The sequence below is a fragment of the Syngnathoides biaculeatus genome, chromosome 2, assembly GCF_019802595.1.
Source record: "Syngnathoides biaculeatus isolate LvHL_M chromosome 2, ASM1980259v1, whole genome shotgun sequence".
NCBI lineage: Eukaryota > Metazoa > Chordata > Actinopteri > Syngnathiformes > Syngnathidae > Syngnathoides > Syngnathoides biaculeatus.
In genome coordinates, this window is record NC_084641.1 from 17,507,288 (window position 1) to 17,533,593 (window position 26,306).

General features: G+C 42.3%; 1 protein-coding gene across 1 annotated transcript in view; it reads right to left on the reverse strand.

The window, feature by feature from the left end:
* The window catches only part of plxna3 (plexin A3), a 94,537-nt gene that overhangs the window by 35,203 nt on the left and 33,028 nt on the right, over positions 1-26,306 (reverse strand). Inside the window, exons 7-13 of the mRNA XM_061838169.1 lie at positions 20,032-20,172; positions 19,852-19,952; positions 15,312-15,435; positions 12,249-12,399; positions 10,119-10,218; positions 9,917-10,031; positions 3,792-3,992 (exon numbers count right to left, since the gene is read on the reverse strand). Coding sequence (XP_061694153.1) covers positions 3,792-3,992; positions 9,917-10,031; positions 10,119-10,218; positions 12,249-12,399; positions 15,312-15,435; positions 19,852-19,952; positions 20,032-20,172 — 933 coding nt within the window. The remainder of the gene's footprint in view (positions 1-3,791; positions 3,993-9,916; positions 10,032-10,118; positions 10,219-12,248; positions 12,400-15,311; positions 15,436-19,851; positions 19,953-20,031; positions 20,173-26,306) is intronic.

Genomic DNA, 26,306 nt, shown 5'->3' on the forward strand with positions numbered 1-26,306 from the left:
GGGCACTCCGGTTTCCTCCCACATCCCAAAAACATGCCACATTAATTGGACACTCTAAATTCCCCCTAGGCGTGATTGTGAGTGCGGCTGTTGTCTGTCTCCATGTGTCCTGCGATTGCCTGGCAACCAGTTCAGGGTGTACCCCACCTCCTGCCCGTTGACAGCTGGGATAGGCTCCACGACGCAACCCTTGTGAGGATAAGCGGCAAAGAAAATGGATGGATGAAATAAATAGCCTCCTATATATATTTTGTAACTTCTTCTTCTTCTTTTCCTTTCGGCTTGTCCCGTTAGGGGTCGCCACAGCGTGTCATCTTTTGCCATCTTAGCCTATCTCCTGCATCTTCCTCTCTAACCCCAACTGCCCTCATGTCTTCCCTCACCACATCCATAAACCTTCTCTTTGGTCTTCCTCTCGCCCTTTTGCCTGGGAGCTCCATCCTCAGCATCCTTCTACCAATATACTCACTCTCTCGCCTCTGAACATGTCCAAACCATCGAAGTCTGCTCTCTCGAATCTTGTCTCCAAAACATCCAGCTTTGGCTGTCCCTCTAATGAGCTCATTTCTAATCCTATCCAACCTGGTCACTCCGAGCGAGAACCTCAACATCTTCATTTCTGCCACCTCCAGTTCAGCTTCCTGTTGTTTCTTCAGTGCCACCGTCTCTAATCCGTACATCATGGCCGGCCTCACCACTGTTTTGTAAACTTTGCCCTTCATCCTAGCAGACACTCTTCTGTCACATAACACACCAGACACCTTTCGCCAGCTGTTCCAACCTGCTTGGACCCGTTTCTTCACTTCCTGACCACACTCTCCATTGCTCTGTATTGTTGACCCCAAGTATTTGAAGTCGTCCACCCTCGCTATCTCTTCTCCCTGTAGCCTCACTCTTCCCCCTCTACTTTTCTCATTCACGCACATATATTCTGTTTTACTTCGGCTAATCTTCATTCCTCTCCTTTCCAGTGCATGTCTCCATCTTTCCAATTGTTCCTCTGCGTGCTCCCTGCTTTCACTGCATATGACAATATCATCTGGGAACATCATGGTCCAAGGGGATTCCAGTCTAACCTCATCTGTCAGCCTATCCATTACCACTGCAAACAGGAAGGGGCTCAGAGCTGATCCCTGATGCAGTCCCACCTCCACCTTAAATTCCTCTGTCACACCTAAGGCACACCTCACCATTGTTCTGCTGCCATCATACATGTCCTGTACTATTTTAACATACTTCTCTGCCACACCAGACTTACGCATGCAGTACCACAGTTCCTCTCTTGGTACTCTGTCATAGGCTTTCTCTAGATCCACAAAGACACAATGTAGCTCCTTCTGACCTTCTCTGTACTTTTCCACGAGCATCCTCAAGGCAAATAATGCATCTGTGGTACTCTTTCTAGGCATGAAACCATACTGTTGCTCGCAGATACTTACTTCTGTCCTGAGTCTAGCCTCCACTACTCTTTCCCATAACTTCATTGTGTGGCTCATCAACTTTATTCCTCTATAGTTCCCACACCTCTGAACATCCCCTTTGTTCTTAAAAATGGGAACTAGAACACTTTTCCTCCATTCTTCAGGCATCTTTTCGCCCGCTAGTATTCTGTTGAATAAGTTGGTCAAAAACTCCACAGCCATCTCTCCAAATTGCTTCCATACCTCTACCGGTATGTCATCAGGACCAACTGCCTTTCCATTTTTCATCCTTTGTAATGCCTTTCTGACTTCCCCCTTAGTAATCATTTCCACTTCCTGGTCCTTCACTCTTGCCTCTTCAACTCTTCCTTCTCTCTCATTTTCTTCATTCATCAACTTCTCAAAGTATTCTTTCCATCTATTTAGCACACTACCGGCACCAGTCAACACATTTCCATCTCTATCCTTAATCACCCTTACCTGCTGCACATCCTTCCCATCTCTATCCCTCTGTCTGGCCAACCTGTAGAGATCCTTTTCTCCTTTTTTCGTGTCCAACCTGGTGTACATGTCTTCATAAGCCTCTTGTTTAGCCTTTGCCACCTCTACCTTTGCCCTACGTCGCATCTCGATGTACTCCTTTCGCCTCTCCTCAGTCCTCTCAGTATCACACTTCTTCTTCGCTAATCTCTTTCCTTGTATGACTCCCTGTATTTTGGGGTTCCACCACCAAGTCTCCTTCTCCCCTTTCCTACCAGATGACACACCAAGTACTCTCCTGCCTGTCTCTCTGATCACCTTGGCTGTCGTCGTCCAGTCTTCCGGGAGCTTCGGTTGTCCATCGAGAGCCTGTCTCACCTCTTTCCGGAAGGCCGCACGACATTCTTCCTTTCTCAGCTTCCACCACATGGTTCTCTGCTCTACCTTTGTCTTCTTAATCTTCCTACCCACCACCAGAATCATCCTACATACTACCATCCTATGCTGTCGAGCTACACTCTCCCCTACCACTACTTTACAGTCAGTAACCTCCTTCAGATTACATCGTCTGCACAAAATATAATCTACCTGCGTGGTTCTACCTCCGCTCTTGTAGGTCACTATATGTTCCTCCCTCTTCTGGAAATAAGCATTTATATTTGGAAACATTCTAACAACCCAGCATCACCCAACATGTACATTTGAGGGTCACTGATGTTGTATTTTCTTTCTTGGGAGAATATAAAACAAACTTTAGAACCACTGTTCTAGAGCGTACAATTAAGAATATCCAACCATCTTATTTAGGAGCCGCTTATCCCCACAAGGGTTGCGGGAGTCCTCTAGCCTAACGCATTTATCATCGGGCAAATTGCTGAATTACCCATACACCACTGCACGCCGCCATTTAACCTCTCTGCCTAACACGTACAAGTGTAGAAGTCTCTGGAATGCTCTTGGTTACTGTTTGTGTTTTTGTGTCAAGTATACAAGAGAGGACTTGCTAACCATCAGAGAGCCTTCTTCAGACTTTTTTTCAACAACTCTCACCAATTCGCTGAAGCTTTTTCCAGATTTACTAGTCGGTGCGCTCTTCAAAGCCTCGCGATCCGGTACCCAAGTCTGGCTCCGTAAGCGGGGACATAGTCTAATGCTTCCGACGAAAGACTTTGGACGTTCTGCGTCTCTGTGCTTCACGGAGACTTGCCTTTGTGGACAGTTGCCCGACGCTGCTATCACACTGTCCGGTCTCAACCTCCATTGTGCTGATGTGTCGCCGAGCTAAGCTAGCAAGCTTAATCGATACTCTTTTCAGAAGGCCAACATTACAGTTAAAATCTTTTTTTTTTGTTAGTCACTTGAAAGATTTGAGAGTTTTGTGATATACTGGATTTGTTTATTCTTTTGTCTTTCTGCCATTGTCATTAAATTTTAAACAAATAATAAATATTTCACTTTGCTTGTGGTGAATATGCAGGTTTTACTTTAAAAAAAATGGACTAAATGGAGTTTGCCTCGATATTAAACAAATAATATTTCACCACCTTTCGTTTTCCGTGTTAGCATACAGGTAAGTCCTCCTCCTTCGTGATTTCTGTCACATAGAGTAAAAGATCAAGGGCACAATACTGCGCCTTTGTGACGCAGTCCTGAGTCCTATGATGTGTGTATGCCAGGTAGCCTAGTAGTCATTTCTGGGCTTGATGTGCTGTCAGTCACGTCTTCAATAAATGCAGTTAGAAACATAACGTCGTCCACCTCACATATGTATGAGTAACGGAGCTCAGGGATCGAAAATGGCCGCCGTTCGAGGCAGCACAACAGGTGACGTCATGTGAAAATAACCTATATTTTGAGGCGAGCCAAACAAGCAGTGTAAACCCGTCTTACCGAGGTGTTTTGACACTGTATGCAGGACGAGTTAAAGCGCACAGCCGGGATGCGCTGGACTTTCCCTTGGATGTGAAACACACACTCGTAGTTCTTCTGGCCTGATTGGGGCTGTGGTAGGTTGCGCGCTCGCAACGTGATCGGACGAACCAGACCGGCCGGCACCAGGATGTCGGACGTGGGCAAGATCTGAGGACAGCCCTGTAGACGGAAAAAAAAAAAAAAAAAAAAAAAATCACATGATCAGTAATTTTAGGAACTGTAATTATCTATCACATATATTATCCATGCTGTACTAGGAAGTAGGGACGTTGTAAGATTATGCTAGTAGCATGCTAGAACCACACAGCCACAACACTTTAGCAACTAATAACTGTTAGCCGTATGGCTACCGTACTGACTCGCCCATATTGGATACTATATGACCAGTGGCCGCATTTCTTCATCATCTTTTGATGACCTGAGAATTACATTACTGAAAGAATTAAACACTTATCACCAGTGTGGTTTAAAAATGGAATTACCAAAAAAGGGGGTACAGAGATCTGAAATAACCTGTAGTATTAACTGCAAGAGGTTGATTATATACAAGAGCTACTTTTATCGACTTTTAAAGCGAGCCAGTCTTTCTTACAAAAAAAAATGATTAAAGATAGTTTTCCTGTCTACAACCTTAATTAATTAAATTCAATATTAAGTTTGTATTTCAAATGTTCTAATGTTTTCCCCTCTGAAATTATTTAGTTTTGAAGTGAAACAGGCATTATGATACATGTATGTATAAGGTGTGTGTATTTATTTATTTTTGCAAATGTTTAGTATTACAAATGTTAAGATTAGCATGTTGTGGTAAAATGGCAAACAGATAAGAAGGTATTAAAAATGGACAATTCGCAACCAAGCCTTCACTGCAGTCTCTTTTGACTTCTATCTTGGACTACCACCTAATGCGGTCTTCTCAGGCAACTTCTCTTGGTGTGAGAATAAACAAACAGGCAACTATGTGCCCCCAAAAAATCTGAGTGAATGGTTCCGGCTTCAAGTCTCAGTTTGTTTGAACAATTTTCATTGGACTCATGTAATTAACCTTCCCGTCTTTCAGCCAAAGGAGCAACTTCCCCGGGATCACAGCACTGAGCTTGACCCAGATGATAGGCTGGGGGTGTTAGACATGCCTTCTCCCCCTGTCCAACCACAATTTTCATGTCCTTCATGGATGAATACATCTCATCACAGTGACCTTGTTCAAACAGGAACTCTATACAGTCACACTCGATCCTATGCAAAGACTGAGTGAACTGAAAATGAAATGTGAAAATTCTAGAATTGGAAAATGTGATTTTTTTGTCTGTGTGTGTGTGGAGAGGAAGGAGGGGTTAGACCTGTTATGGAAGGACATTGTACTTTATTTTGCAATTAAATATTTGAACAAGCATGTATTGTTACTTTATTGTCACATTCATGGTCAAAGTAGAGAGTTGTCCTAAACCATTGTCAGTCTTCATTTAGAATATCCTTGGTTTTCTTGTCCATCAAACCACTTAATGACTACAGGGACATTGAATGCATCCTTATCCTCAGGTGTTCCATCTGGGGAAATTCAAAATGAAGACTGTAGGACACACACAGAAAAAAGAGATTTCATGATAGAGGTCTTAGTGGCCGAAGATATAACCATGCGTTAGAGTTGTTTGCTGCAAACACTAAAATATTGCAGAGGGGAAAATAATTGAGATAAATACAAACAAAATATTGAAATAAACCAAATGATTACGAGAAGGAAAAGTGGTCAATGGTGATTTAGTGTTTAGTATTTATTTAGTATACAGTACGGAATAGTCAGTGACTAGTCAGCATGGTAACTAACCTTAACAATACAGCTCACAGCTGCTAAATTGTTGATAAACTTTAGCTGTGCACTTCTAACATGTTACTAGCATAATGCTACATCATGTCTTCCTAGTACAGCATGGAGAACATATATGATACTTACATTTCCTTCAGATGTTCGAAAATTGAATCTTGCACTTTTGTCCTCGTTTGTGATTCAAGATGTTTTGTGTCATTCTTTTGTCACAAATCTGATTTCAGAGAAATGCCTTGTTGATTTTTTTTTTTTTGGGACAGTCGGTAACAAGTGGAAGAGAAAAGACTAAAATGTTTGTGTGAGTAAACTGTGGCTCTTTGAAAGGTTTATCTATGAGCCGAGAACACATTTCCCATGGTTAATATTAGCCTTTTAGATTGTTTTTATGGTCACTAGTGTAATTAGACTTTATGACCGTAAATGGCTCTTTTTGGCACCTTTTTGTATTATTAGCAAAAGTATCAGCAGCTCCACTGGATTTTTCCGGGAGAAAAAAAACACTAAATCATATGCAAATGTTTGCCTATTTTATATTTTGTTGTTTGAAATTTGGGATAATAGTATCACTTTGATTATCTCGGTCACGATAATCCTGAAAGCATTTCATTTGCAGTGCAAGTACTACAGTTGTTAGTTTTGACTTTGTCATATGATGAACTAATACAGTGTCAGTTGGAATTGAAAAGTCGTGATCATCAGCAGGATAGATGCACACACACACACGCGCACACACGCACACACAAACAGTTTTTCTCCAAGGACATAAAGCTTCATGAACAAGCATTGCTACAGTAATTAATTGCCTTGTGACTGACAGGAAGCCCATGAGCACCACAGGACCAGAGCGCAGCATGCTGAAGTGACTGTGGAGATACACTTTAAAGAGATCTTTCCACACACAAATGCAGGGTCAAGGTCAATACAGACACACAATAGCTACACAGACAGACAGCCAGGCAGACACAAACACACACCTACACACACACACACACACACACACACACACACACACACCACACACACACACACACACACACACACACACAAACGTAACCCAACACATAAATTTTTAGAGCATTTATTCCTCAGGGTTACAGGTGAGCTGGAGCTTATCCAGGCTGACTTGAGTGAGAGGAAAGTACACTCTAGACTAGTCACCAAAACACATTTGGATCCATAATGGACTGGTCGCCAGTCATTGTCAGGTCACATAGAGATAAACAGACTAACTTTCAGTCAACGGCAGGCTGAAAATAGACAAACAAAGAACAGCTTGCCAAGTCATTGGCAAGCCATACAAGACACACGCAGTGGAACCTCAACAGAACGGACTAATAGGGCTGAGGGGGTTGCCCGATATGACCCATTGTCTGTTACACTGAAGCGCGTTTGTTTAGGAGATATGCACTCCTATTACTGTACAGTCCAAAACTATTGTTTTGTAGGGTTTTTTTCATGTCTTAAAATACCCGATACAAGATAAAGTTATTGTAAATAAAAAAATGTTCGGAAGTTATTATTTTTTTTTTTTTCAAACATACAACACCACTGTGTTTGGTTATGGTGACATTGCTGACATATAGTACTCATCATAGGTGAGTCGCTTTCATGAGCCACAAGAAACTAATGTGCTTCCCAGTTCTAAGCCTGTTGCCAAAAGTGAATGACTTGACAAAAATAGCATGTTCCAGACTCCAAAGACTTGTGTTTTTTTACTCCCTGGGAGTTAACACCGAAGCCATACCCCTCGCTCTCTGCTCTATGTATAATATACAATACATTTAATCATTGTCACGTGGCAGCCATGTCAATGCCTTACATTCAACATGGCCATCACGTTGTCAGGGGCCTGGCTCTCCCAGCTATCTAACGAAGGCGTAAAAAAGGATGACAAATAAAAAAATGAGCCCTCTGGGGCGGCATCCACATCCTGAACTGGTCGCCAGCAATCGCAAGGCACATACAAACATACAAAAATTTGCACCTATGCAAAATTTAGAGTCTTCAATTAACCTACCATGCATGCTTTTGGGATGTGGGAGAAAAACCACAGTACCTGGAGAAGACCCATTCAAGGGAAATGGCTACACAGTCTTGGTTTCTCAGTAGTTTGGTTAAAGTACCAAGTCTTTTCAAGTCACTGGGTTCAAATCCAAGTGAAGTCACGAGCCATTGCTATTCAAGTCCAAGTCAAGTTTCAAGTCTGTAACATTGTCAAATTGTGTCTAAACGCATGACCCGAGTCCAAGTGGTGACTTGAGTCCACACATCTGCCAATCAGCCACTGCCAGCTGTGAGTCCACCAGACAATCATGTCATCTTTTTTCAAAAGGACAAACATTGGTGCTAAAAGTTATGCACATTTGAAAGTATCAATAAGGAAGTAAAACAATAGTGCACTACTTTGAAGTCCTGAGTATTTTGGGAGATATAAACTCACCCCTTGGGATAATGAAGACTCCTTGGATTGTAAACATTATCATTCTCCAGTTATAATACAAACAACAGTAGCAGCATTACTGGAGAACGACAGGACGGTTTTCATGTTTTTTGGGGTGTGTATCATGCGCGAGAGCTTATTATCCATCCATTTTCTGAGCTGCTTATCCTCACGAGGGTCGTGGGAGTGCTGGAGCCAATCCCAGCTGTCAATGGGGAGGAGGCGGGGTACACCCTGAACCGGTTGCCAGCCAATCACAGGGCACATGGGGACAGACAACAGTCGCACTCACATTCACACCTACGGGCAATTTTGAGTCTCGAATTAATGTATGTTAAATGATGTGGGAGGAAACGGGAGTGCCTGGAGAAAATCCACGCAGCCACGGGGAGAACATGCAAACTCCACACAGATGGGACTGGGATGTGAATCCCGGTCCTCAGAACTGTGAGGCAGACGCTCTAAACAGTCACCCGCCATGGTGCCCTTTCACTGTACTGTATGTTTTTGTTACTTGATCAACAGTAGTGACGTGTTGCTGTACATACAGATTTGATAAGAATAATTATAAGAGCTATGAAAGCATCTCAAAGAAACCTGTTATGTGCAGCCAATACCGACACATTTGTTTTCCGCACTTGCAAAATATTACAATATCAGGTGGCACGGTGGATCAGCTAGTAAAGCGTTGGCCTCACAGTTCTGAGGTCCCGGGTTCAATCCCGGCCCCCCCTGTGTGGAGTTTGCATGTTCTCCCCATGCTTGTGTGGGTTTCCTCCCACATCCCAAAAACATGCAAGATTAATTGGACACTCTAAATATCCCCTAGGTGTGATTGTGAGTCTGGCGGTTTGTCTCCATTGCCCATCAATTGACTGGCAACCAGTTCAGGGTGTGCCCCCCCACCTGCCCGTTGACAGCTGGGATAGGCTCCAGCACTCCCCGTGACCCTCGTGAGGATAGGTGGCGAAGAAAATAAATGGATGGATGGATTACAATGTCACATTACACATGATATTTGGCTCAAAAGCAACAATGAAACATGAATTCTGAATTTAATTAATAATGACTCTAAAATACTTGATGCCTGTTTGTGAGCCTTAGTTTTGGTCATATTTTAACCTTTTATAGTCGGCCTTGTATTGTATAAAATTCAGAAATGAATATGAGCCATGTACTTAATGAAATACATCAATGCTCATGATGTATGGAAAACGTGATGCCATTGAACTTTTTCCAATAAGCAACGATAATTAACGCTCACTTTTATCGTCTATATCAAGAGACTTGTAGAGTTTTATTTAATCTTCTGTGTCAGCTAAAATTAAAAGTTGTTGATTATATATGTACAAGACATTCCATCAAGTCAGGCTAGGATTTGGGACACATTTGTCTGTAACTGCGTATTTAAGGGAAATTCTGGGTGCTGCTGATGTTCAGAATCTTTGCTCCATAGCTCTGCTACCAATCAGCTGGCCCAAATTTACATACTGTGATAAAATGCCCCTAAAACAAGGTTTCTCAGACAATAATATATGGGAACGATTGGCTCTCTTGCCATTCGATTGCATGCTGATGCACAAACAGTACTTCAATTATGTTCTGCAAATGTTCCCATAGATACACAATAGCTAGATAGATAAACTTTATTGTCGTCATACACATGTACATTGAGATTCAAGCATCTCCATTCAGCGCAGCATATATGTAAAATTGAAAAATTGATTTTCCACCCTAAAGGGATCACACACGCACGCACAAGCAGGAGATTCCAGTGAGCACTGTATGCGAGGTGGGCGGGGCTATAGGGCGATTTACCTGGGCCGTGCTGACGCGCCCCTCCAGGAAGGAACAGTCCTCCAGGTTGTTGGTGCACATGTGGCGATATTTGCACCAGTGACACGGAAACATGCTGCCCACACAGGAAGTGCAGCTACAAACAGGAAGTGAAGATGCCGTCAAGCAGGAGCCAGTCCGAAAGAAGACAGCAACAGAGGTGAGGAGTGCGTGTCAGACTTACGAGTTGAGCACAGAGCAGTTGTAGAAGGTGAACTTGGTGCTGATGAACGTGCGTTGGGTCTCACCAGATCGAAGACTGAGTTGGATGTCACGTTTCTCTCCTGTCAAGACCACAATGCACATGAGCAGTTGTGACCGGCGCAAATTTGCGTGGGTTGTAAGGAACATTATTCAGGATTATCTCACCCACACACTGCACAAAACCTCTCACATATAGGTTAAATGCTCTCATGCGCTAAGGAAATGCTAACACTACCAGGTGGAACGCTCAAACACAGTACTGAAACAGTCAAGACATACTACTGAAATACACTCATTTAGCAGTCTCTCATGTGAACCAATGAAAGGCTCTTACACATTAATGAAATGCTCTCAACAGAGTACTGAAGTGTTCTCATGCTATGCAGGAATGCTCTTGCATTATCAAGTGAAACACTTTAGGTATGCCTTGGGAAATTCTAAAATTGTATCTAATTGAAGAAGAAGAAATAACCTATTTTCGCTATAGAGGCATGGTGACAGAACAAACAAATACAAGAATTAATGGATCCACTTTTTGAGACATTTCCGTTTTTTGGCGTCTTCTTCTTTTCCTTTCGGCTTGTCCTGATGAGGGGTCGCCACAGCGTGTCATTTTTTTTCCATTTTAGCCTATCTTATGCATCTTCCTCTGTAACCCCAACTGCCCCCGTCTTCCCTCACCACATCCATAAACCTTTTCTTTGGTCTTCGTCTCGCTCTTTTGCCTGGCAGTTCCATCCTCAGCACCCTTCTACCAATATATTCACTCTCTCGCCTCTGAACATGTCCAAACCATCGAAGTCTGCTCTCTCGAACCTTGTCCCCAAAACATCCAACTTTGGCTGTCCCTCTCATGAGCTCATTTCTAATCCTAGCCAATGCTCAACATCTTCATTTCTGCTTCCTGTTGTTTCTTCAGTGCCACCGTCTCTAATCTCTTCACCACTGTTTTATAAACTTTGCCCTTCATCCGAGCAGAGACTCTTCTGTCACATAGAACACCAGACACCTTCCGCCAGCTGTTCCAACCCGCTTGGACCAGTTTCTTCCCTTCCTTACCACACACACCATTGCTCTGTATTGTTGACCGCAAGTATTTGAAGTCGTCCACTCTCGCCATCTTTTCTCCCTGTAGCCTCACACTTCCCCCTCCATCCCTCTCATTCACGCACATATATTCTGTTTTACTTCGTTTATTCCTCTCCTTTCCAGTGCGTGCCTCCATCTTTCTAATTGTTCCTCCGCCCGCTCCCTGCTTTCACTGCAGATCGCAATATCACCTGCGAACATCATGGTCCAAGGGGAATCGAGTCTAACCTCGTCTGTCAGGCTATCCATTACCACAACAAACAGGAAGGGGCTCAGAGCGGATCCATGATGCCGTCCCACCTCCACCTTAAATTCTTCTGACACACCAACGGCACATCCCACTGCTGTTCTGCTGCCCTCATACATGTCCTGTACTAAACTAACATATTTCTCCACCACACCAGACTTGTGCATGCAATACCACAGTACAGTGGGATTTTTCAAATGTAAATTGTGTTTCAATGTGCATTGGGCTCAATAGAGGTTGGAAATCACTGGTAAATAGCTCGATAAAATGGAAGTGGCCAGTGTTCTATTTTTTTAGAAGAGGCTCGATGAAATGCTCTCATGCTATTAAGTGAAACACTCACTACTGAAATTGTCATCCACATAACTGAAACCCTCTACAGCTACAGCTGTAATGCTCTCACACAAATGAAACACTCTCACAGTATACTGCAATCTGCTCTTACAATCAAGCGAAACACTTTCTCACCTTACTGAAGCACCTTTTACAGACAATAATGAAATGCTCTAAGAAACAAGGGAAACACTCACACAGTATAAAACCACTTACCCTGACAATTGAAACACCCCCACTAACGATTGAAATGCTCTTGGACAATGAAATGAAACCCTCTCACACACAGTACCAAAATGCTCTCACACAAACTAGTGAAACTCTCAGATTAATGGATTCAAAAAATGTGGTTCAGCAGTGTGTGCGAGAGGTACTCCTGAATGATCCATCGCATGTGTGTGTGTGTGTGTGTGTGTGTGTGTGTGTGTGAGCGCTTGTCACCGTAAGAGTGCGGCGGCAGGTCTCTGAGCGCAGGCGACATGCACGTCACCCGACCGTCAGGCCCCACCTCCGCTGAGGTCTCGCTGATGTCCTGGAAGACGCAGGACACCCCACCCGATAGCGCAGGCACGTGGTTCACCCGTACGCTGAGCTGCACACAAACAATATCACACTCCATGACATCCTCAACCAAGGAAAACAAATTGTAGAGAATGGGCCGACATCATACGGTATACATACACATACAAACATATATCTGTCCATCCGTCGTATTTAAACTTGACGTAGAACAAGTTTAATAATGTACCAAATATTCTAGATGTTGTTTTCAAAAATAAAATAGATTGGTTAATGGAAAACGTTTAACTAACTTACTCAACTATTTCAATATTATACATTTTAGAACTGCAATTGGAAAGTCGTGATCAAGATATTTTTGCTCTGATACCGTCACATGCCTCATCAGAGGCATTCAATGTTAATATTTACTCTTGGCGCTTACATGCAGTTCATTAGAGTGAACATTTAATATCCTTATTCATCCATCCATCCATCCATTCTCTGTCCTGGTTATCCTCACTAGGGTCGCGGGAGTGTTGGATCCGATCCTAGCTATCTTCGAGCGAGAGGCAGCGTACACTCTGAACTCGTTGCTCGCCAGTCATCTTGTTTTTATAGTGTACTGTAATTTCCGGCCTATAAGCTGCGACTTTTATCACACGCTTTCAATCCTGCGGTTTATGCGGTGATGCGGCTAATTTGTGCATTTTCTTCTAACGGCCGCAAGGGGGCACTCGAGCTGAAAAAGTAAGAGTGAGACTTGTGGAATATATGTGGCGAGGAAGTGACGTTTACCGGTCCGGCCCTGTTAGCGCTGTGCTAGCGTCTTACTACCGTGTCTCAGTGATTTTTACCGGTATGTTTTTTTTTTAACCGGCCCTGCTGGCGCGGCACTAGCGTTAGCGCAGCACTAGAGTTAGCGTTAAACTCTCTGTGTACTGTCTTTTTTTGTAAATATCTCGTGTTTCAATGTGGGTTTCAATGTGGGCACTTGCGGCTTTTACACAGCTGCGGCCTATGCATGTACCAAATGGTATTTCCTTAACAATTGTACTGAGTGAGGCTTATAACCAGGTGCGCTCTGTAGGCTGGGAATTACGGTATTTACTTCAATCGAGGTTGAAAAGGATTTGCAAATCATCTGTTGCCTCCCACATTCCAAAAACATGCATGGTATGTTAATTGAAGATTGCATGGTATGTTAATTGAAGATTCCAAATTGCCTGTAGGTGTGAATGTGAGTGTGAATGGTTCTTTGTTTCTATGTTTCCTATGATTGGCTGGCGACTAGTTCAGATTGTACCCCTGTCTCTTGGCCAAACACACCCGGGATGGCCTCTGGCACGGCCGTAACCCGGTTGAGGATAAGCAGTCAGGAAAATTAATAAATGAATGAATGCATTCACTTTTTTATGTACCGTACGTTTTACACAATGTCCCAACTTCATTGGAAATGGGATTGGAGCTAAGAAGTCATGTATGTGCATTACACGGTGAATTCCCAGCCTCCAAACAAAGAATTTCTTATTTCGCTAAATTGCCCTGAAGTCATAACTCTGATTGATAAGTGCTTAGCGTACTGTTCTCATAATAAGCAAGTTTCCCAAGGATAAAGGGCTTACAAAGCAGTGAAAGGGGAAGACTGCACACATAGTCCAACCACAATCATTGGCATTATTGGGCATTAAATTGATATTAATTGCTAAAAATAAAAATCTATCTGTAAATGTAGTGCTCTGTATTCACAAAAGCCATATCGCATCTGCATTTCAGGATCTGGTAATGCTACTCTAATTAAATAGATTTGTATTCCCATTTCAATATTCATCATCACAGTTAATGTTACATACAATAAATAAAAATATTGGAAAAATCAATACATTTGCTTGGTGCTTCCTTCCATATTCAAAGGAAACATTTATTTTCATCAGATTGACATACGGTAATATTTTGACTTTGTTTCACGACCAAACTTGTAACTCAATTGACTTGTAGTTCAAATTAATAATCTAATCCCCGTTGATATGAATTGGGCGGCACAGTGATGCAACTGGTTAGAGGGTTGGCCTTGCAGTTCTGCGGACCTGGGTTCAATCTCAGTCCTCCCTGTGTGAAATTTGCATGTTCTCCCTGTGCCTGTGTGGGTTTTCTCCGGGCACTCCGGTTTCCTCACACATCCCCAAAACATGCATTAACTGGAGACTCTAAATTGCCCAGAGGACTGAATGTGAGTGTGTGAATGGGAATTTGTTTATATGTGCCCTGCAATTGGTTGGCAACCAGTTCAGGCTGTACTTCGCTTGATGCCCGATGACAGCTGGGATAGGCTCCAGCAGTCCCCCAACCCTCGTCAGGATAAGCGGCGAAGAAAATGGATGGATGGATGAATTCTAGCCCCAAAAATATTGCCACAATTTTAACAAAGAAAATACCGCTGGATAATAAAAGAACAACAAAAGAATGTACAGAAACAAACGTGTAATTACTGTATCTTGAAACAAGCCAAGTCACAACAACAATAGCTGCAGTGTTGCTTGTGTGCCTTTAAGGGGCGTGTCCTAATGAGTTAGCCTTCGTTTGAGCTTCTTGGCGTGAGTTTTGGCTGACTATAGGGCTTTGTCATTTTGTATTCGTGTCTTTGACCCTATCAGCCAATAAAAGCGCTGGAAGTGCATTAGCAACTGTTGCTCCCCCCCCCCCCCCTTCACTCGAGTGGCAGCATATCTGAAGCTCACTTGTAATTAAAATGCTGGCTCAAAAGACACAAAAAATTAATCCAAAGCTCAGCAATTCTAGCAATCAGGCGACGCTCAATAAAGTAAAAAAAATGGAGTTGATATACGTGATGGTAGCCCTGTGAGTGCACGAGTTGCATTCAGTGGGTTGCGCCCATTTCCCTGCATTGGTTCAAGGGGCAGATCTGCCACATTCATTATGCTGACATATTTACAGCCCAAGACAGAGTGTGCTATACATATATTTCCGTGACAAGACATACTGTACCTGCGTTGCTGGGGCGGTGACGGACATGTTGCTGGGGGTAACCGAGATGACTACACACTGGTCTAGTTTGGCGTTGAAGTGCTGAGGCTCCTGCCACTTCTCACATGCTTCCTGTCTGGAACATCTGGAGGAGTCACATGGCATGATTATCATTAATGATGCAAGGACCATATTGAAATGTTCTTGTTGGTTATTAGGGCCAGAAGACCAGGCTGGATAAAAGCCCTCCTTTTAGGGGGTAACACGTACAGAAACAACTCAAAAATAACATTTTTACAGCAAGTCAGACCTTTTGGTGTAAATGGCCCATTTTTCTAGAAATTTAGGTTGCGGTGGACTGCGCATATTTGGAGTTGAAATTTTGTTGATTTTGTTAGCTTACAGTCTATACAGTTAGTGTAAATTGCTCAGGTACACATTTGTTTGGCTATATATGACAGGGGTGCTCAATGAGTCGACCGACAGCGTGCAAACAACGCTAAGTTCCCCCCTATTTTAAGCTCTCGCTTAAGAAATCTTGACAAACTTAAGTATGGATGCTGGAGCAAAGGCGAAGACAAAAACATATCACTTTCATACAGAAAGTGAGGCAGACAACTTTTTCACAATGTCATTTTCGAAGCGCGTTTAACTCATCTGCCAGTGTAGTGAAATGTGGAGCGGCATTTTCAAAGCGTTTATGGCAAATATGACACCGACATTCCGCCGAAAAGCGAGCCGAGAATGAGAAAAGTGAACCAACTAAAATCCCAACTGGCCGCACAGCTTTTCACACAATATAGTTCAACAGCGAAAGGCGCCACCGAAACATCGTTTCCCGGCTCGTCACATCATCGTTAATAACAAGAAGCACTTCCAAGACGATCTTTTAAAAATAAGGCGGAAATATTATCTTGAATAAAATCTCTGCAGCTGAAAAGGGAGTACAGTTACAGGGCGCTGTGATCCCATGGCTGATGTGTGGATGGACATCGGAGATTGCGAGTGTTTCTCTCTGCAGTTGGACAAATCCACTGACGTGAGTGACACAGGCCAGGTGTGCATTTTCATTCGCATGGCAGTTAGTGATCATCAATATCAACTCTGATAGTTATAAAAAATGTTTAAAGTTAATTATGTTGTGTAATATTGGCTCATGCGGTAATGCAAGGCACAGAAACATACATTCACACATAAAGAATCCACAATATACTTTAAAATAAATGTGTTTTGCATTTTTATAGTGGATAGATCTTTGTGACTTTGTCATTCTATTTCATTATTGGTCATTAAAAAAAAAAAAACACCCATCGATTGGGAGAGGCTTGAGAAGTAGATCTTCGGGTAAAAAAGTCTGGGCGTCTCAGCGTCACTTTTGCCAGCATGTTATTTAGACTACTATCCCTACTAACACTATTGATGATCCTCATATGAAGGTGGTTTGTTTGTGTTGAATAATTTAATTAGTGAATAAAGACATTTATCATTGTGTGCATGCTAAATGCATTGTGTTGATGCTTTGTTGATTATTCCTTGTGTTCTTGTAGAACATTAACTAAATCAATCCAAACAGAGTAACGGTGTGTGTTCTTTATGGTCCTCTCTATTTGAACTTCTCCGTCGCCATTTTGTGGCCTCAACAAGCAATGACAAATCCCATTATACAAGGAGCATCAAAACGTCGTCGGCACAAAGGCTGCGTTTTCGTTCACTCACGTCCACAGTATCCATGGCGTGGTTTTGAGCAGCAACATTAAAGCGTATTCTGAAAGTGATGGCAAGCCTGAATGAGCGCAACCATTTTTCTTCATGAACACAGAGAGGGGCTCTTTAATTTTGAAGGCTAAGCTGATTGATGTTACAGCAAAGAGGAAATGTCTCCACCTGGACTTTCAACATCAAAGAGGCCCACAAACAGTGTGCGCGAGTATGAGTGAATGTGTTCCCATGTGGCATCATTAATGCTTCTATAAATGCCTTTCCCATGCACACATACATCATAGCGTCTCAGCCAATCACAAGTGAGTGTCAGTTGTTTGCAGCAAATCTCGTATGCACACAATTTTAGGTCTTTTTGAATATTCCATCCATGCCTCCCATGTCCTTACCTGTGTTGAAAAGCTATGAAACATAATGGGTGGAGGGCAGCATGCAGTCATGCCTTGAGATATGAGTCCAATATGTTCCAGGACCATGCTCATCAGTCAAGGCACTTTGCATCTCAAATCACCTCCACCATTGAAATGAATGGAAATAGTCTTTATTTTCATTCAGAGACCACCCTGCGCCCCGCCCAACGAAAAGATACAATTTAAATCAGGAAAAATAGTACTCAATGGGATTGTACTCGTACTGGTAAAACATGGAATAATGACACAATTAAATAGAAGTTGAAGAATTAAACAGTTTGTGCTTCATAATATAATTTCTGGTGTGGCTTGCCTGCCTTGGCCATGCAAACACGGTCAAAGAATTATACAAATATTAAATATTTGGCATTTATGTGGAGGATAAATAATATATACCTGTGAGTATTGTTATCATGTATTGTGTGTCTACATGTGTTGCTCCACGATCTGTGTTCAAATATCAATTGCTTATGTAACCCTCACTATCGATGCTAAAGGTCAAGTGTCATGAAATGGATGATTTTTAGTATGTTATTAATGAAAAAAACGGCAGCCCGTATGAACCCATGCATTTTTTCACCACAAAACATGATTTTGACCTATATGGCTTTTTGTAACTCCCGCCATGAAAATCCTCTCAAGGGATTTGTATTTAAGAAGAAGCAGGAAGTGACATAGAGGGCAGTAGCGGACTCAAGCGGTCTCGTCTGTTTCTACTAGTTTTAGTTGCTGGAAGGTAGCTCGTTGTTCCTTCATGTTAGCCAAAATGCCAACTCGTTGTATTGCCGGATATTGCTCGAAAACTCGGGTGGATGGATTCGCTCTTCATGCTTTTCCAAAAGACCCGGTTCGTCGTAGAAAATGGATTGCACGGGTGCAAAGGATGAGAGCTTCGTGGGTTCCAAATGACGGGTAGGTGTGTATACAGCAACTAAAAAAAAAAAAAACAATAGTTCATAATCCGTAAATTAGGGGTGTTAAATGTGTCGATGTGCGCATCGGAAGGCTTCCGTGCAGCAGCCACTGAAGGACGGCCTCCGCAGGCCTTGTGAATTGCCACCGGCCTTGTCGACAAGGCCAAGCCGGCCGCAGGCCTTGTCGGCCGCAGTGCCTCATCTCCGCCGTGGAAGTGGATCGAATGGGTAGGCGGTTTGGCACGCGAGCAACAACGTTTTTATCAACGCTGTGCGGAGGTAGATTGGGCGGGGAGGTGGTTTGGCCGTAATCCGCATATCATCTAAATATGGCTCGAAATAATAGGGTAATATTGCCCCGGTAACTTCATTCGGTTGTGAGATGTTCTCAACTTCGAAAAGAGCTTCCGTGTCAGAAGGGGCGTGTTCATCTCCCACAGTGGGGGCCACAGCGTGTTTTCAACGGCGAATGTTCGGGGTGACGTCACGGGCAGGAGATGCAGCCAATATGGGGACTACTTGGATGTCGAATGACACTTCCGCAACTTTGCACATGGATGACGCACTCTCCGCTCATATTTATTTTTTCATATAAACATTGAAGTGAATAATGTTATATGTATTTTTAAGTTCAAAATCTATTTTAGAATGTTTATAGGGATGACACTTGACCTCTAAGCATGGGCATGTTAAAGGCATTTTCCATAAGATGCAAGCATTAAACTGGTGAGGCAAGTTTTAACAGTTGTTTTAAATTCAAAATGTGAAACACTTTGTTTTAAGTTTTGGTTTTCGAGGAAGTTTCATGTAGGAGTCCGCATGAAACCACTCAGTCACTTCTTTAAAGATTTTCTTCATTACCCCAAACTGCTAGTTATTGTGAAGTGAGTAGAGTGGTGTTTGCTACCACCATTAAACACTCGTATCTCAAGTCTGCGTTCGCAAGTCAAAGAAAAAAAAATGCATCTCATAAGTTGGGTCAAACGTATCTCAAGCCATGTTGTTTTTAATCAAGCACTTGTTTTAATGAACGCTTAGACTCCAAACTACTGTGCTGGATAGACGATGTACCATAATTTTGACAAATGACGTGACATTCACATTGATGTCCACGTCACATGGCTGTTCCAATGAGCTATAATACACATGTAAACACCAAATCGAAATACATCACATCATATGCAAGCAGATGACCGGTAATCTTCAATTGGAATAATTGAAATTGAGGAATGCCCAAAAAGTCTCCATATCAATATGTAAATAATTATTCAATGAGATAAATGAATACAAAAAAATTTAACGAGTTTTAAGGAAGAAAAAAAAAGACTGCAACAAACACAGGATTATACGACCATTGATGAAAATGCTTGGTGGGCATCCCCCACAGTCCACACTTTTCCCAGCCCAGTTACAGAAGCTAATGTCATTGTTGTTGACTAAAAATGCATTCATTGTGAATCAAATGAATGAAAAGAGCATTTGCCAGATCATTTAGCTGTAGTATGATGTACGTCTTACTTGTTGTAAAGGACACACCATCCACAGTGAGGATCGCCTGAAGACAAACAGTCTGAACAAGACTGATACTGCTCGCATGTCTCCACAGGAAGTCTGCTCACCTGAAACAACACGGCCTAATGTGTCAGATGTGTGCATGTCTGGCTGTACCTTCCAGTGTGTGCGCGCGCACGAGCACACCTGTCTGTCACTAAGCAGGTAGATGTACAAGTGATCCGGGCTGAACATCATGTCTCTCAGAATGGGCTTTCCTTCCACCACTGTCACACTTTCATACAGCAGAGCATTGTTGGCCGGCGGCGGGACTCCATCCACCCGGATCTGAAATACACACACACACTCAGAAATTTAGAAAGCATTCACATTCAAATGCCCTGACATTGAATGCCAACCAGTCCACTCACTACGTACCCTGCCTTTTGCCCATTGTAACCTGTGACACTAAACAGGCATCTAAACAGGAGCATACGCATACTGATATTTGTAAGTAAGCTTCACTCCCCGATCTGTTTGGAAAATCACAAATGTACAACTTGTTCAATACTTCCGATGTTGGGATAACAAGTCAAATGACAAGCACCATAATGGACCAGTCAGGCAAGATAACAATTAGCTTACAGTCACAAAAGTCTTCTTTTAGAACTCGTACCTCTTTTGCTACCGCTACACATGGTACTACTACTACTGCCGTCACTATCAGTACCACAACTATCAATACTCCAAGTAAAATAGCCAGTGATAATCTTTCTTCTTCTTTGTATTCTGCATCACTCAGAGTGCCCTGTGCGGCCTCATATGGAAGTAAATATGCGCCACCAGAATGTGAATTAAAAATCAATCTATTTTCTTCACCGCTTATCCTCATAAGGGTCGCGGGGAGTGCTGGAGCCTATCCCAGCTGTCAATGGGTATGAGGGGGCATAAACCCTAAATTGGTTGCCAGCCAATCACAAGGCACATCGATACAAACAGCCACACTCACAATCACAAGAGTGCCCAATTAATATTGCATTAGAACATGCAAACTCCACACAGGCGTGGCCGGGATCGAACCCGGGTCCTCAGAACAGTGAGGCCAACGCTTTACCAGCTGATCCACTGTGCCGCCTAGTGTTCTTTATAATTTCTTTAAAATACAATTAATGGATGAGGGTAATTAGCATTTAAAAGGTAATTTCTGTCAAACAACAGATGAATAAAAATTGAATTCGGATGTTGTCAAGCACTGTATGTGTATACACTGTGTATACACACATAATAACACACGTAATAGTCTAAATACTGTATTGCAGTGATTCCCAACCAGTGTCCCGTGGCATATTAGTGTGTCGTGAGAGCTCTTCTGGTGTACTGTGGGAAACTATCAAATGTTACTTAATTGCTCATAATATCATTTAGAACAAACAATGTATCTTTGTCCGTCTATGTGCGACAGCGGCATATAAAGAAAGAAAAAATAAAAACACTCTTCTACTACAGGGCACAAAGTGCATAATTGACTAGTTTATCAACTTTTTTGTGACATCTTTGTCTGTTGGCGTGCCATGAGATTTTTCAAATGTAAGATATGTGCCTTGGATCGATAAAGGTTGAGAATCACGGCTGGATTGTGAAAGATGAGATGGGAACTCTCCGGGTGCAATATGTATTTGATGTTTTTCTTCATTTTGGACAGAAAAGAAGTTAGACTTTGACTCACAGTCACAATATCTTTTTTTTTCTGTAACAAATCTTAAATAGTTCATTGCTGTTATTGTATTTTATTATTAATTTTTAATCTATATTTATGTTTTTTTTTCTCTTCAAGAGTCAAGCATTCAAAGCAGTGTGTTATTTTCTGTCCTTTAAGGCGCTTGTATGTGAAACTCCCATCATGTAAGTAGAGTGCGTGTGTGTGTTTGTGTGGATCACACGCTCCTAGAATTTTGATGTCGCAGTACAGGAAAATTAACCATATTCTTGTCTTCCGTACTCAGAGGTTCTGTCTACCCCGACTGACTGTGACCCAAAAAAACAAGACTGACGAGGATGAGGGGTGTTGAGGTTGTGTGTGTGTGTATGCGTCAGGTGGGGGTGCTGTCAGGAGGGAAAGGGTAACTTACAGGAGAGTGTGTGTAGTTTGCCAGTGTTAATGAGCTGTCTGCTTGTTGTGCATTTGGTCTTAATTTGAGCTGATGAGCCCCCCCCCCCCACACACACACACACACACACACACAGCGAACAGAATGGAAGAAAAAGAGGAGGGGCTTGAAAGTAGGACACTGCAGCAGACAAGAACGATACATACACACGAGACAAGCACACACATACATAAAAACACACACCCCAAAAAATGGGAAAAATATAAACTATAAATACATACGCGCACACACACATACACACAACAATTTGGTTGGTGGTGAACATAATATTTATATTCCACAATCTGGCTGACGTGACAGTGGAGTCGCCACCCGATAAGCCTCCCGCAACACCCCATTACACTCTTTCCCCCTCACCACCCCGAACCTCTATTACACCCATGCATGAAGAAGGGAGAGATTCAGAAAGGGGTGACTTTTGACCCGAGACTTTGACTTAAACCCTAAACACATGCCCTCAAAAACGCACACACTGACACCTGAACTTTAACCCCTAACCCTAAAACAATGTGTGTGTGTGCGTGCGTCCCCGTGTGTGCACCCTCCAGTTTACATCCTGTGATGACACAAGAATGCCCCTCCTCCAAGGCTTCCATCCCAAATGTGTGTGTTTGTGTGTGCATGTTTGTCGGTCTTTGCGTGTATTAATGTACATGCAGTTAAATAGATGAATGTATGTGTGTGTGTGTTTGTGTGCGTGTGTATTATAAGTGCATCATACGACGGCGATGTCATACACAGACGTGAAAGATGGAGAGAGATTGCGAGAGAAAGTGAGTGAGAGAAATAAAGTGTGTATATGGGGGGTGTTTATGTGTGTATTACATGGCACCAGTGAAATGGATAGCTTTGCCATTAACACCTGTAATTATTTGATTACCTATTTGATAAAAACAAACATATGAGGGTACAATTGTATTTTTGGCAATAAGGTATGCAAATAAACAAACTCTAAATTTCTAATTTCACAATGTACCAGTGCGTACAGTATACAGTATATCAACGGCGTATGATCCGGCGTGGGTTGTGTATGGGGGAAAAAATGCTACACAAGAATGGATGCGGGATGTTAACCGGTCTACACTGTCAAATAAGTTACTTCATAAAGCCATATACAGTAATTGTGTAACTTAAATAGAAGTAAAGAAATAAACAATCCATATTACTGGGAGAGCAAATGCAAAAAGCAATGCAAAAGACGGCAGACGCTTTAAATGCCTTTTTTTTCCACATTTGAAAAAAATATATACATATAGTAAGTCTGTCATTTGTCTGTAGCAATTTGAAAACCAACACATTGGTCACGGTTGTCATGATGACCACATTAGGACAGCGTGGATGGATATAAACAAGGAATTCTGTGTGTCTGTCATTTTGCTGACGTTCACACACTACACTTTGTTCATTGAGCCATCAGAGCCTGCGGGAGGAAGACGAGGAGGAGGAAGGCCAATGAGGGGTGATATAGGGGGCTGGGGGGGGGGGCTGTTAAGCTTATTAGCCTGTTCCCATCCCCCTAACACACACACACACACAGACACAATGGACAATAGCAAGACCACCAACTACTGCATTTCACCCTCCAGTCACACATCCAATACATAATTTGTGCTTGTTTTCTTCAAGCTTTCTTTCAGTATGGAGGAAGCGCTTTAGCACTTTCTACATCTCTAAAAGCTCGAACAGCTTTTTTCAAGTTGTCTGTCATTTGCAACATCTTCTTTAACATGACTTCCATGCAATGGCAGTTTATAGACGGGCAACACGGACAGTCCCCGCAGATACGTATGTAGCTTAAATGTGTAGCTTAACTTTTTTGTTCATTTTTACCACTGTTCTATGTTTTTGCAAATTGTGGATGATGGTTGCCACTGTAGTTCACTGGAGTCCCAAAGGTTTAGATATGACTTTCTTCCACATTTGTTCCTGAATTTCTTTTGATCTTGGCATGATGTCTAACCTTTGAGGATTTATTTTCCACGTCAATTTGTCAGGCAGGTCCTGTGTTCGTGATTTCTTGATTGACAACAAGCGTGGTAGTATCAGGCCGTGGTATTGCTCGAGTACCTTCAAACCCAGTTATGTTTTAACAAGGAGGAGCAATCGCTTTTTCACACGGGGCTATGCAGGTTTAGATTTTGTTCCTCCCTAAATAATAAAAACCTTTATCTAAAGACTGCATTTTGTGTTTACTTGTGTTGTCTCTGGCCGCTAATTAATTAAGTATTTAAGTGACAAAGATGAAAAAAAATAAATAAATTAAAATTAAAAAATAAACAGGACGAGTGGAAACCCTTTTATGTATATTATATGTATATTAGTGACGCACCGAAATTTTCGGCCAATAATGTGCCGAAACTGCATTTCTGGTTTCGGATCAAAAGTCTTGTACAATTAAATAAAATGGCCAAAATAGGATGCTATTACGATGCAAACAAAAACTGCAACCGGCACAGGCATATACACTTGATTGTAAGAAAAAACACGTTTCAAAGAATGGTACATCCACATTGAAGTCGCCCAACCTCCCTGCTTTCCACTGTCTTAGTACAACCAGCGAATGCTTGGTTCACGCTATTATGCGCTGTCCCAGCTGCCCACAAGCTACAGGTAAAGCGGCTAAATGTGATCTCAAGCCGAGGAGGGAAATATTTGCTTCGTGCCCAGTGTCATAGCATAATTCACTAATCATCCCTTCCATGACACCAAATAAGCTACACTCCTGACAAGCATCTTTATTTTGGAGGGAGAATGAGGAGTCATTAACAGAAGAAAGATGGGCACGCCATGCTAATGGACCTTTCCGACCTGTCAATCACTCGTAGAATAATAACCAATCAGGTAGCTGCATTGTCTTAACCTGTGGCTTGACACGCCCCTCTCACGGTATTGTCCCACAAGCAATGCTGGTTGTCAATAGCGTGCGCTTGGAAAAGTCTATGTTACGAAGGAACTGGTCCTCAGATGCGCTTGGGGAACGTGCAATTCTGATGAAAGATATCCTGCTAGGTTACAAGGGGCCCGGTTGATTCATTTTCCAAAGCCTAAAACACAAATGACGAAGTGGCTACGATGAAAAGCAGACGTACAACTAAGTGTGGACAATATCAACAAACACAAGGCGGTATGTTAGAAGGTTAGTGAGGGAGAAGTATCTTCTCTGAGTTTGATTGATTTATTATCAGTGCTTTATACATTGCAGGAGAACAACTTTCACTTTGTGAGTGTATCAACCGATTTGTATCACATCAGACTTTTAAGACAGAGCACTGGGTTCCATTACGAGCCAAGTCAAACTTTTTAATCTGGTGACTACGATACTGACTGAGTTAATCAACATTGTTTAAATCCACTTGGAGAAAATTGAACCTAACTCACTGATAAAGACTACAATGATATTACTCATGATCTTTCCAAGTAAAAAGTACTCACTCTGCTTTATGTACGTCCGCAGTACGATTCCAATATTTTATCCTGTTGGATTTCAATATGAAGTTCATGAGGCGTCAAACTTTTTTGCATTGATCGCCAACATTTCGCTGTAACTCTGACATTGCGTCCTGCTCAGTCCAAAATCTTAATTTTGTGTACATATCCTTGCGAGAAATAGTTGGGACCTCTCTGTAGAACTCTCTTGGACAAGTCTGACGCATTAGGCAAAAAACATACCCCAATATTATCTGAAATACGCGATAGAGAATCGATTTCAAACATGTTCTGTTCAATCGCCATTTTGGAAGCTTGTGGGACATTGCTAAGGGGGCAGATCTTAAGCTCGCCATCGGAAAGGTCCATTGCTCAGCTATTGTGATTAAATTGAAAAACCATAATAAGCGATACAGTACACTTGTCATATCGATTGGGCTGGAACCATGTTAAAGCAAAGAGTAACCAACTTTGAAGAGCAAAAGAGCAGGCAAATTAATAGCGTAATACATAAAGCATCCAGAGAGAAAATACTGTAATACACGATAACACAAGACAGCCAAACAAGGACCAGAACCAGGATCAAGAAATGAGTTAGTAAATCACTGCTAGCCCCTTACATCACCCGAGAAAAGTTCCATTCCATTTCTCAAGCCACTTTCCCTCACAAGGGTTGCTGTTGTGATTGTTCTTTGTCTATAGAGTGTGTCTTTATCGTCTAATTCATAATTGTGTGAATGCAAAACATCCTTGGGTTTCATGAAAGGCTGTGATTGGCTGGCAACCAGTTCAGGGTGAATCCCGCCTCCTGCCCGATGATAGCTGGGATAGGCTCCAGCACTCCCGCGACCCTCATGAGAATAAGCGGCTCAGAAAATGGATGGATGG